Source organism: Propithecus coquereli, unplaced genomic scaffold, assembly GCF_000956105.1.
Source record: "Propithecus coquereli isolate 6110/MARCELLA unplaced genomic scaffold, Pcoq_1.0 Scaffold114, whole genome shotgun sequence".
In the NCBI taxonomy this organism is placed as follows: Eukaryota; Metazoa; Chordata; class Mammalia; order Primates; family Indriidae; genus Propithecus; species Propithecus coquereli.
The window spans coordinates 4,311,975-4,324,335 of NW_012135414.1; the positions used below are offsets into that span (position 1 = coordinate 4,311,975).

General features: G+C 39.5%; 1 protein-coding gene across 1 annotated transcript; it reads right to left on the minus strand.

Moving 5' to 3' along the window:
- Positions 1-1,327: 1,327 nt before the first annotated feature.
- DNAJA1 (DnaJ (Hsp40) homolog, subfamily A, member 1) lies at positions 1,328-12,097 on the minus strand. The gene is made up of 9 exons (XM_012656757.1): positions 11,949-12,097; positions 10,674-10,815; positions 10,348-10,525; positions 8,435-8,539; positions 7,816-8,043; positions 4,709-4,823; positions 3,202-3,317; positions 2,794-2,894; positions 1,328-1,970 (listed from the first exon to the last, which is right to left on the minus strand). The coding sequence occupies exons 2-9, from the start codon at positions 10,803-10,805 to the stop codon at positions 1,752-1,754; spliced, it is 1,194 nt and encodes a 397-aa protein (XP_012512211.1). The 5' UTR covers positions 10,806-10,815; positions 11,949-12,097; the 3' UTR covers positions 1,328-1,751.
- Positions 12,098-12,361: the final 264 nt, after the last annotated feature.

Below are 12,361 nucleotides of genomic sequence, written 5' to 3' on the forward strand. Positions count from 1 at the left end.
GTGGTTTTGATGTGCATTTCCTTCATGGCTGATAAATGTTACACACTTCCTGTAGGGGTTATTTGTAAAAATTTTTGAATGTCCTTCAAAAACATTCTTAAATGCATTATAATGCACATACATTGTAGAATTTTTAGAATTAGTAAATAAACCCAGTGAAAATTAAAATCTGTCACAAGCATTATATCTTGAACACTTTGATCAATTACATTTTCTTGAACATCTGCTTCACATTTACCAAACACTAGGGTAGCCGTCTGGCACAGACTAAAACAAAACAGTTCAACAACGGGAGAGGAAGAAATTGTCAACTAGGAATGTCACTGTGACAAGAAATACAAGTCTTGGGAATGATTTTTTACACCAATTTTAGTTTCTTTTTTTTAACTCAAGTGTTCTCTGAAGCAAACTTAAGATACAGCCCACTTCCAAGCCTGGAACTGTTAAGCTTCCTGATTGCAGCAGAACCAGACAGACTGACTATATAGGTAAAAAGTCCTCTTGTACGCTTACCGCAACATTTGCAAAATTTTCTAAGCCCCCTTTCTTTGGCTCATTACCCAGTCTTCCACCTTTACTCCCCACCCTGGTTAATATTAAAGGTATAACTATAGTTCAATAGTACTTCTTCATATTACTTGTTTTAACTAGTTAAAATGAGAAGTTATGTATCTTAATTAGGTGAAAGGGCCAATTCTTTGATATCTGGGGGGGGGGAAAAAAGCCTGTAGTGACACACATTGGAAATGCTTTGTAACCAGTATATTAAGGAGACATTCATACATTTCAAGAACTGCTTATACTCTGATACCCAGATTTAAGCATGTGAACACACCGATGAGACTTTTAAACATACAATTAAAGCTATTCATCATTTGCTATACTACCAACATTGAATTACAGTTACTTTGGAGCATAAGTCAAATGATTTAAAGTAAGCCTGTAACATACCTAAGGAAGACCTTCCTATATTATGCATGCAAATTACATCTCCACGTAAAGGTCTCTTCACTTCTAAATTATCCACTTCTGGAAGTTACTACTCAGGGGCTTATCATGGTCCAAAGAGAAGAAGGAAAAAATAACCAGGACTGGTCAAGTTACATATATATGGATGGCAGAGGGAATGCAATTCTAGAAGTACAAGCCCTCAAGAAGCAGCACATTATGATAAACCCCTTCTTTTGAAAGGCATCTTTTCTATCACTGATACCACAGGCTAAATTATATATAGTATGCCATCTTCAAGTAACAGTTGAGGCAAAATAAATGCAGAGGCATCACAATGAATCCCACCTAATACAAATTAACTATACAGACCAACACGTCTCTACAAATTTTAAGTTTTCTTTTTCTGATTGCCAGTTAAATACAGAGTTTTAATTTCATAGCTTAACAATGAAGGGTCATACATGAAGCCAATACATACGCCTAGCATTTCAGTCTAAGCTTGTCCACGTACATAGCTGAAATCAATTACAAGGTTTAGCCTAACAAATGCTAGGGGAACTTTTTCTTTAAAGTAATTTTTACAGGTATTAAATTTCACCTTGCATACTGAAGTCATCATACATACAGGGCAAAGTCAGAGCTTTTATATTTGCGTTTATTCATTTAACTTTTAAAACACTACTATAGTTGAATATTAAAAGAAAAACAATAGCAAGTAGTGAGCATATTATGATTATAGTCCTTCACTCGTTCACTACTGCACATAAAATGCCAGCAGTGAGTGTCATTCACTGGCCTCATTAAGAGGTTTGACACTGAACACCACCTCTGGGATGATGTTCATCATCCTCATATGCTTCTCTATTGTAATGGCGCCGTCTTTGCTGATTTGGATCAAAGTCCACCAGTTCTACTTGATCCATTTCATCAGTCTCTTCTACTTCCTTCCTCTCAGGTAGGAGTTTTTCCAGCAAAGACAGTTTATCAGGAGAAAGAAAACCATTTTCAGGAAAATTTACCTATAAAAAGAAATTTCTACTGTAAGTTCAGTCTGACTTCATCATTAGCTCCTTAGACAAAAAATCATAGGCCCATTTCCCCCAGAAAAACACATGTAAACATAGTATTTTAGCCAAGAAATCTGCAAGTGTTATTATAAGGTGCTTCTGCTGAATCTTAAGATGCTAGTTATAGCCTTTCATTAATAAAATATCTGCCATGCATCCCCTCCAACCTATCTTTAAATAGTCCATTAATGATGCAAATGAACCCAACTTGTTTAACAAGGGAATGCTCAACAGGACAGTAGTGTATTATTAATAGAGCAATGTATTTTTTCCTGGATAAGGGGGAATATAAATTTGAGGTTACTTGGCATTCAGAAGATGTAATTCTGTATCAGATTTTAGTAATTTAATCATGCTCAATTTTTGAGACAGGGTCTTCACCCTGTTGCCAAGGGCTCAAGTGATCCTCCTGCCTCAGCCTTCCTAGTAGCTGGGATTATAGTACACCACCACACCTGGCTAAATTAAAAAAAAAAAATTTAAGACAGATGATGTCTTCACTATGCTGCCCAGGCTGGTCTTGAACTCATAGCCTCAAGTGATCCTCCTGCCTCAGCCTTCCTAGTAGCTGGGATTATAGTACACCACCACACCTGGCTAAATTAAAAAAAAAAAATTTAAGACAGATGATGTCTTCACTATGCTGCCCAGGCTGGTCTCCTACTCCTGGCCTCCTGTGATCCTTCCTCCTTGGCCTCCCAAAGTGCTAGGATTATAGGCGTGAGCCACCATACACGACCAATTCTCAAACATTCTTGAGTACTTTATAGCTTACCTTAAATTCGATGATTAGGCGACCCTTTTCATATGGTCTACGATAAATTGGCATGCCTTCATTTAGCACACACTTGATATCTCCATGCTTGACAATTTGACCTAAAAACATTGAAGCCAAGTTCGTTAAGTATGTTCACATTTTTATGAGGCACAGAAATTAAAGAACAGAAGAAATGTCCTAGCTTATTGAGAGAGTAAATTTATGTGGTGAAACAATCCTGTTACCTTTCATGTATGGGTTTCCCGGGGGCTGCCAAAAGAGCCAAGGCCTTATGACTTCATCTCAGACCAGAGGATATGTAACCAAGGAAGAAAAACACCTTGTTTTTCTCTCAGTGCCTATAGTACTTAGTTATCAGGAGACAAGAAAAACACTAGAGAAGAGAAGCTCAACTAGTTACCATACCTGGATGAGAGGTGATGACTATGGTTCGGTTGTCAAGAGTAGATATTGGCTTTTGGAAGCCACATAATGCTTCAACCAGCTGTATGTCCATACACATGAAAAGGTCTTCTCCTCGTCTGTATCAATGCAAATATGACACATATTTATATTTTAAATCACCAATGACTTTATGTACCAAAGACGGCAACTCTGTTTTCTTCTTAACAGCAAGGGTGTCTTTTACAAAGACACCCTTTCTTCTCTCATTGTAAAAATCAAACAGCTGAGAACAGGAACAGTAAACATTTGGAACCTGCCAACCCTGCTTTTCTGGTCAAGGCTGCAAAAAATCCTCCCAAACACTTCTTAGGTAGCCTCTACCACCTACCATCTCTGAATTGTTCCCTTACCTAGTTTTAAATCTGGCTTCTCGGAGGGGGAGAGAAATATATTCTCACAAGAGTGAGGCTTAAAGAAAGCAAACACACATCAGGGATAGAACATTATGGTATAAGTGAAACAGATCTGGGCCGGGTCTTAGACAATGTAGGCTTGATGAAATTAAGTAATGAGGATATATAACCAATTTCAAGGACAGCTAAGAATTTTTTTTCCCAACTAAAACGCACAGGCTTAATGATGTACATGAAATATAGTGCCTAGCACATTATGAGGGAACATAGTCTTTTATGTTTAGTAACAGTCCACTTCTTCCTGTTTGACTTTCCTCTTTTCCAGTTCATATTAATAAAACATCTTTAATCAGGAAGAATATTCCCCTCAAATAAACAGCATCAAAATCCTGAGCTTGATGGTATTTCCCATTATTTTGAGACACTTGTGAAATACTAATTCTAAACTGGTTCTTTCAAGATGTTATCCCCAGCCTGACTTCCCTTACATGTTTTGCTATAAGCCATAAATATTATTTAACACAAACATTCACTGTTAACATCCATCTTTCTTGTGCTTCAGTGTAAATTCATCATAAACTCAGTATAGTAAACCTGAATTTATATCATATAAGGAATATTGAGTCTCAACTGCAGTTTCTTACAGAGGTGGTTTTGGATATTTACCATTAAAAGCAATTCACCTGAATCGCAATGCAATTTATTATGAACCCAGGATTGAAAATTGGTGAAAGCTTTACAACACTTTAACTGTTTATACAAAGATTAAGGGCAAAAATTTGTCTAGGGATGTTCCCCTCAGCCACCTGCTGTTTCTGCTCACACATCTCCTAAATGAAATATACTTTTCAAGTTCCAGATTAAGAAACAATTTACTTTGAGAAAAAGCTAAAATCTGATCCTATTTGTTTTCAGCCTCTTTTAAAATGGAAACAATGGTTAACAACCTTGTACAAGATACATAGTATAATTCTCCAGCTATACTTTTCTAGGGAATTTCCAGGAAATATGTTGTTAGAGTGATGGAAAGCTCATTAAAAACAAAAAAAAACCCCACCAACCCAACAACTCAAGTATGCAAGATGTCAGTACGAATGGTTGATTAAAGTTTTTACCGAGTAAAAACAGCATGGTCCTTCTGATCTAACACAATGATAATATCTCCTGGCTCTAGTCCTGGTTCTTGGTCTCCTTCACCATGGAATGTTATCTTCTGGCCATCTTTCATGCCTAAAAACAAAAGGTTAATTTGGTACTCTCACTGAATGTCCAACTAAGGTCAGAATCACAAAATCTACACATGGATCTGTCTGTACATGCATAAAAGATAAAATCTTCAAAGTCTCTGTGGATGCCAAATCACAGAAATGACTAAGAAAGCCCACTTAGTTAGTTCAGTCCAATTTGCTACTAAAGAAAGCTATTGTAGCTAAGAACATAAATTCTAAAGGCAAACAGACCTGCCTTCAAATCTCAGAGCTGCGACTGAGTGGCTGGATTACCCTGGGGAAGCAATTTGCATAACCTTCCTAGGTTTCGACTTTCCCACAGAGAGACCTACCACATAAGGACTGTTCAGAGAATTAAATAAAAAAGTTTACGCTGGTACCAAATCAGTGACTGGCAAACATTATAACCAACAAATGTTAACTATTTTCAATTTTATTACCTATAAGAACATGTATCAAATTACTTTTATTAAGTCTAACAGCAGTGGAAACTAAAAACTCTATTATAATAGCATTTATATATACATATAGGAAACCTATCCATAAAACTAAAAATCCATATCTTTTTCTTTAAGAACCATTCAAGCCAGGTGGCTCACATCTATAAATCCCAGCACTTGGGAGGCCACGGCGGGAGAATCACTTATGTCCAGGAGTTGGAGGCTGCAGTGAACTATAATTGCACTACGGCACTCCAGCCTGGGTGACAGAGCCAGACCTTGTCTCAAAAAGAAAGGAAATAAACAAACACCACCACAAACAAAACATTCAGTTTATCCCCCTTAAAAAGCGATAATCTGTTAGCCCATGTGATCACTGTCAAAAATACATAGGAGTATTTTCCAATGGACTATAATTTTTTTAAAGGCCAACATTGTTTACTCAGACTCCCTTCCCCCTATCTCAACCCACATTTTAGTTCAGTAAATAAAAGCTTAGACAACATCTCTTTAAAAACACAACTCATGTAAGAAAACCTGTGTTTGCAGATTATACCATAGCAGTATCTAATTATTTCCTGAACTAATGATCACTCTGGTTACCTAAAATGAGCAATTTAGTTTCACTTTTTAGAATGGAAAATATTAAACCTACATCAATGGAGCCAATAGTACAATGAACTCCTACATACCCATCAATCTAGATTCAGTGGCTATTAAAACTCATGATTAGGGCCGGGCGTGGTGGCTCATGTCTGTAATCCTAGCACTCTGGGAGGCAGAGGCGGACGGATTGTTTGAGCTCAGGAGTTCGAGACCAGCCTGAGCAAGAGTGAGACCCCGTCTCTACTAAAAATAGAAAGAAATTAATCGGACAACTAAAAAATTAGCCGGGCATGGTGGCGCATGCCTGTAGTCCCAGCTACCTAGGAGGCTGAGGCAGAAGGATTGCTTGAGCCCAGGAGTTTGAGGTTGCTGTGAGCTAGGCTGACGCCACGGCACTCACTCTAGCCCAGGCAACAGAGCAAGACTCTGTCTCAAAAACAAAACAAAACAACTCATGATTAGGATTAGTGTTTCATGTATTACACCTCCATCCACATCTCTCCCACACATTGAAGCAAAACCAAACCACATTCATTGCTCTACAAATACTTCAGGATGTACTTAAATAAGGACTTTTAAAATAATTATCAGTATCACATATTGACAATTCACACTAGAAAAAAAATTCTTCCCCTTGGGGCCACAGTGTTTCATTACAAATAGAATAGAAACTTCAAAAACAAAATGATTCTTTCTAATTTAAAATAGTTCATGCAGCTCCCAACGTGGAGACATGTGAGTTACGTACACTTCACAAGGCCCTGGGCAAAACTAGCATGTGTTAAATTCAACTCACATGGCAGTTAATGTGTTAAACAATCTGTCTCTAATTGTGTATGAGGCAAAATAACAGTCTTGTTATCTTAGAGAAGCAAGTAAACTCAGCTAGGTTTTCCTGGCTGTTCCGCGTTATTGTAAAGAGCATGGGTGAGTACAGCATAAATGGCTTCACTCGTAATTAATGCCCTAAGTATAATAAGCCATTACTTAACATCAATAGGTTCTTGGAAACTACTGACTTTTTAAGTGAAAGGATGTATAACAAAAGCAAATTTTTTCCCTCACCAATGTTATAAAGAAATGACATTAATTGTGGTTCGATTAATGTCCCAGTTTCTAAGAACCTATAGACAACATTAAATGAAGACTTAACCGTATACGCTGCTGGTAGCAAGAGCAGTATGTTATCAGAAGGAAAAAACCCTCAAAAGTATAAATCCACTAAGTATGGGCCAATTAAGAGGGTAACACAGATGTGTTAAATTCCACCGGCCAAATAAACTTACTTTTACTTTCCAACACACAACATTCTTACGGGAAAAAATGGTAGCAGGGAGCAGTATTGTGATTCACACAATCCTGCTACAGCCACTTAAGTTAATACAGATGTGTGTATTAACATGGAAAGATGTCCATAATATTAACAGTTCCAGGCTGAGTGTGGTGGCTCAAACCTGTAATCCTAGCACTTTGGGAGGACTGCTTGAGCCCAAGAGTTTGAGTTTGCAGTGAGCTATGATGAAGCCACTGCACTCTAGTCAGGGTGACAAAGCAGTCTCAAAATAAAAAAAAAAAATTACACATATCCCCTAATCTAAGTAAATTAAGAATGTGGAGAAAGAGTTTAACTGTAATTTTTCTAAAAAATCAAAGCACTATGGTTTAACAAGAGAATTAAGTTTGAAACACCAATTTACAGCACCACTGATGTTAGAAAGATGATTCTGTTATATTAAGTGAGGCGATCCCTAATATATTCCCTAATAGTAACACAAATGTGCAAAGTCTGGAAGGAAGAACCTTATTTACTATGTAGCTAAGAGCTATTTCTGGGTGACAGGATCACACATAACCTAAGGATAGTTTTTAAAAAATTGAAAAATGTAGTGTTAATAAACTTATCATGGTATTCAAGACTTCAGAATGAAAAGTGCGCTTAGAACTCACCTTTGTCAATATGAACTTCTAGAATCTTCTTTTCCCGAACTATCTTCCTTCCATTGCAGCTTTTACATCTATCTTTAGGACTGATCCGTTCCCCATGGCCCTGGCACTCCATGCACACAGACTGAATTTGTTGAACCATTCCAGGTCCTATTTGATGAATTCTTATTTGCATTCCAGTACCTCGGCAATTGGGACAGCACTCTACTGCTCCTTTCTTACCACCTCGGCCTAAATAGTTTAAAAGCAAATTAAACAATGTATGAATTTAGTAGCAGATACAATAATGTCTTTAAATAAGACAATTCCTAAATACTACTTTCTTAACGTACAACTATGAATGTACAACTCTATTTGATAAGGAGCCATTTCAGAATCCTGAATTTTAAACATGTAGTCCCCTAAATCCCAATTCTTAGGATGACTTCATCTGTGAGATGGTATCATTTTATTGAGTTTATTCTTCTCAGAAGATACTATACTTCCAATAAATAACTTGTATTTACTCAATAAATACCAAATTAGCTTGACCAACTGCATTCAGTGTACATTAGTCAGTTTTATACATCCAGGAAATCTTCAGCTTCATTTTCAGTATCGATAATATTTTAAAAGACCATACCTTCACACTTGTCACAAATCACATTCTTCTGCAGAGCCAGTTTTCTTGTTGCACCATTATATAAATCTTCTAAGGTTACTGAGAGCTGATGTACAACATTTTTACCTAAAACAAAATATTCTTGTTAAAAATCTATTCAAGGTGCTGCATGTTATTTGTGCTGAAGGCATTAAAAAATGACAAAGGATAATTTAAGATAAGCCTCACAGGGCACATCTGTTAAATATCTGCTACATACACAGAATGTTCAGCTCATTATCACATACGATCCTCAAACTGTGATGCAATTACAGATGAGGAAAACTGGGCCAGAGATTAAGTATTTGCCTAAGGACATAGATGGGGCCATCTTTGAAATGTGGTAATCAAAAAACATTACCTGCAAAAATCACTGGAGAAAACCAATGTTATCTTAATAGGCACATTTCACAATAATCCAAATATTCATTTCAGTCCCAATATATGAAGCTCTCAGTACAGCATTGAGCAACATGGTCAACTACGTCAGCCAAAAATTCTTTAGCACAGTAAATTCCCATTAATCAAGGAAAGGCAATATATTTACTGATCAATTCCTACTTCCCGATTCAGTTCAAAACATCACTGCTGGGCCAGCACTGGTTGTTTTAAAGGATAAATTTCTCATACCCTTTTTAATAGGTCTGTCCAATAGAACTTTCTGCAGTGATGGAAATGTTTTATATTTGCTGTGCAATATAGAAGCCACTAGTCACATGTGCTTATTAAGTACACAAATGTGGCTATTGCAACTAAGAAACTATTTTTACTTTTGCCTTAAATCTAAATTTAAAGAGCCTATCTTGGCCAAAGAATGCTTTGTCAGAAGAAAAAATAAATAAAGATTGAGATCACATAAGGTCACCGAGGCTACAGATAAGAAGTTACTTGCCAATAGTTAGTTATTATGTTCCTAGCTAGTGATCCTTCCAGAAGGACTTTATCCACCACAAAACAGTACTGCCTTATGCCTAATTGAAAAAAGTTCTCAAACTCTTCTACACAACATGCCTAATGAACATTTTTACTTTATAACGAAGCACGAAGTACCATTAACTATATCCTTTTGCTTTTAGCGATACCTTTGAATTCTCTATCAAATAGGCCCATGTAGTTGGTTTTGGCATGCTAAAAGGCTTCCCTTTTCACTTTTATACAGACTTCAGAATAAAAAGAAGGAAAAATAAAACTTCTGAGGTTTGATGAAGTGCATCCTCCCCACCCCCCAAATAACCTCTTGATGATTTAAACCACATAAGAGAGTTTGCCAGCGATAACTTTTAGGTCCATTCTTTATAAAAAAGGTAACCTGGAACACTTTACTCCTATGAGCAATATTTCTACAGCCTGCAAGCCACTTTTCTCCTAAATATTAAACGCATATAATTTGATACGATAAAGCTGAAGTAAGATTCAACAGATAATGTGGTATTTGGAGGCAATGAACCTGTGTTTTCAGCCCTGGTTCTGTTGGTTTGCTACATGAGCTTTGAGCTTAAGGCAGTTCCAGGTTTCTGAACCTTGACTCACTCTTGTTGGGGGCAGGGAAGGGGACTACCACTACACCTACTACTGGGTGAGGGGGGGTTGGTATGTGTCAAATATGATCTGTAAAAAGGGGCTTTGAAAATTGTATTGCTATACTTTGTTCTCTTAATATTTGATAACTTGGATATATTCAAGAGCTTTAGAAGAACTTACTTGCTACCATTCAATTGGCTTATTATTTACTTACATTAAATCTCATTTAAAAAAACTGTACCACAAAGGAAAACAGGCAATTTATGGTCAGTTTGCAACATTATACCAACGTGTAAACAAGCATTTAAAATGAGTGAATTTGCTTTGGCCAACAGCTACTTTAATTAGCTGCACAAGAACTAGATTACTCTTACCTCTCCTTTCTCTTTGCATCCTTCCTCCTCCTCCAAAAAACATATCAAAGATGTCCATGGGGGAGCCAAAACCGCCACCTGCTCCACCCTCTTTAATTGCCTGTTCTCCTCCTTTGTCATATAGTTCCCTCTTCTTTGCATCAGAGAGAACTTCGTAGGCTTGAGAAATCTGTTTAAACTGAGAATAGGGGAGTAAAATTCATTTTTAAAAAAATAAGCCTTACAAAGCACAGCCACTACATTAGACATTCAATTTCAGGCAGTAGTAACAGCACTATTCACTTAGCAAAGAACTATTCAGGTATGTTTAAGTATGTATTACTTGCCTTCTCTCCTTCATTTGGATTCTTATCAGGGTGGTATTTCAAGGCCAGTTTCCTATAAGCCTTTTTCAACTCTTCATGAGTGGCATTGGGTTTGACCCCCAAAACATCATAGTAAGTGGTTTCTTTCACCATTTTCTACAGCCTGAAATAAGAAAAACCAATCTTAACCAACTTCCAACTGGCAGTTTTAATCAGTAAAATCAGAGCTAAGGCAGAGCACTCTGTTCTTTGCCAAATCGAATTAAAGGAACACTGCCTTCCCTAAACTTTGCTAAAAAAAAGGTAACAATCAATTCCTGCTATAATTGTCAGCTACGAATCCTAACGGACTAAACATAAACTAGTAATTGTCAAGAAATAATTCAAAAGCCTCCTTCTAGCAGCTGGATCCCACTCTCACATGAAGGCTTCCGTACTAATACGGTGTAACAAGAGTATCTGAATTCGTGTTTCGGTTCCCCAGAGGTGGTTACAGACAGCAGTAATCAAAAGGAGCAATTACAGGTTCAGTCCATGGGTTATTACATTTTCCCGTCTTTGGTAAATCCGAGAAACGCCATATACCCCCCAGAAGACATTTGGGCACACGAGGGTAGGGGAATAGTTTATTAAATTAGTTATGAACACCAACCCCAGACAGCAAGCCCTCCACCCCCAAACATTAGAGGTGTTTTTCAATCACATAGCTTACAGCTTCTCCACCTTCACGAAGCCCTGAGCCGCTCTCGCCCCTCAGGCCGGCATAGTTTACACGTCGTTAGGGTTCCCCCTGCACTTGGGGCCGACCGTTAAGGTCTCCTTCCTTTCTCCCTCCCACCCAGGATCGAAGGGGTGGAGGGGGAAGCCCAGCCCTCAACAAAGAAAGGGAGGAGAGACAAGAGAAACGAAAGCTGCAGCCTCCACCCGGCTCCCCCCGCAGCCCCTCGCCCTAGACTCCCTGTGCGCGTGCGCACAGGATCGCCCACCCTAAGCAAGCGCGGGAGGAGGGGGCGCGGGGACGCGCACCGAGGGGAAGCCGAAGGCGGCCGCTCCTTGGAGATCTCGGGCTGGATGGGGAGGGAGGTTCAAGAAAGGCCTCCGGCCCACTCACTGCGTGCTGCAGATGGGGTGCCGGGGCACCACACCAGCCCTACAAAAAGAGAATCGTGGATCCAGGAACCGACAACCTTCCCGCCCACGCGGCCAACCGCCTGCCGACCGCGGCTCCATCCGCTTCCCGGCGCAGCCAATGGCGCCAGCTAGGGGACAAGGGGAAGCGCGAGGGCTGAAACTCACCGGTGAGCGGACTGAGGCCGACGTGGAGGAGCGGGAAGGAGCGCGTATCTGTGCGCAGCTTGAGCAGCCGCTGCTCCTCCGCCTCTCACCGAGCGTTCTGGAAAGTTCCGCCCGGCGCGTCGCAGCCGTCGTCTTTTGTAGCCGAGCCCGGGTGCGTCACCCACCGGAAGTTCCGCCCCTCCCGGCCGCTGCCACCGCCCCGCGGTTACCTGGGCAACGGCGCGGGGGCGCTCGGGTGGGGGGCGGTGCCGAAAGGCCTTGTGGGGATGGGTGCAAGTCCAGGTTACTGAAGCTCATGGAATCTTCTGGAGGCCTTTGCTCCACCCAGCGCGCCTGAGAGTACGGAAGGCTCCGGGCGGAGCGGACATGGCCCGGGAGTGGTGCAATTCCGAGGCAACTCGGGGTTCTCAAAT

What these genes read in the sequence shown, in the direction of transcription:
- DNAJA1 (XM_012656757.1), bottom strand. Translation starts at nt 10,805, where the DNA reads ATGGTGAAAGAAACCACTTACTATGATGTTTTGGGGGTCAAACCCAAT. An exon ending in GATTTGTGACAAGTGTGAAG is followed by an intron (nt 8,044 to 8,434) that starts GTATGGTCTTTT and finishes TAAACTATTTAG; the next exon opens with GCCGAGGTGGTAAGAAAGGA. An exon ending in GACCATGCTGTTTTTACTCG is followed by an intron (nt 3,318 to 4,708) that starts GTAAAAACTTTA and finishes GCATTGATACAG; the next exon opens with ACGAGGAGAAGACCTTTTCA.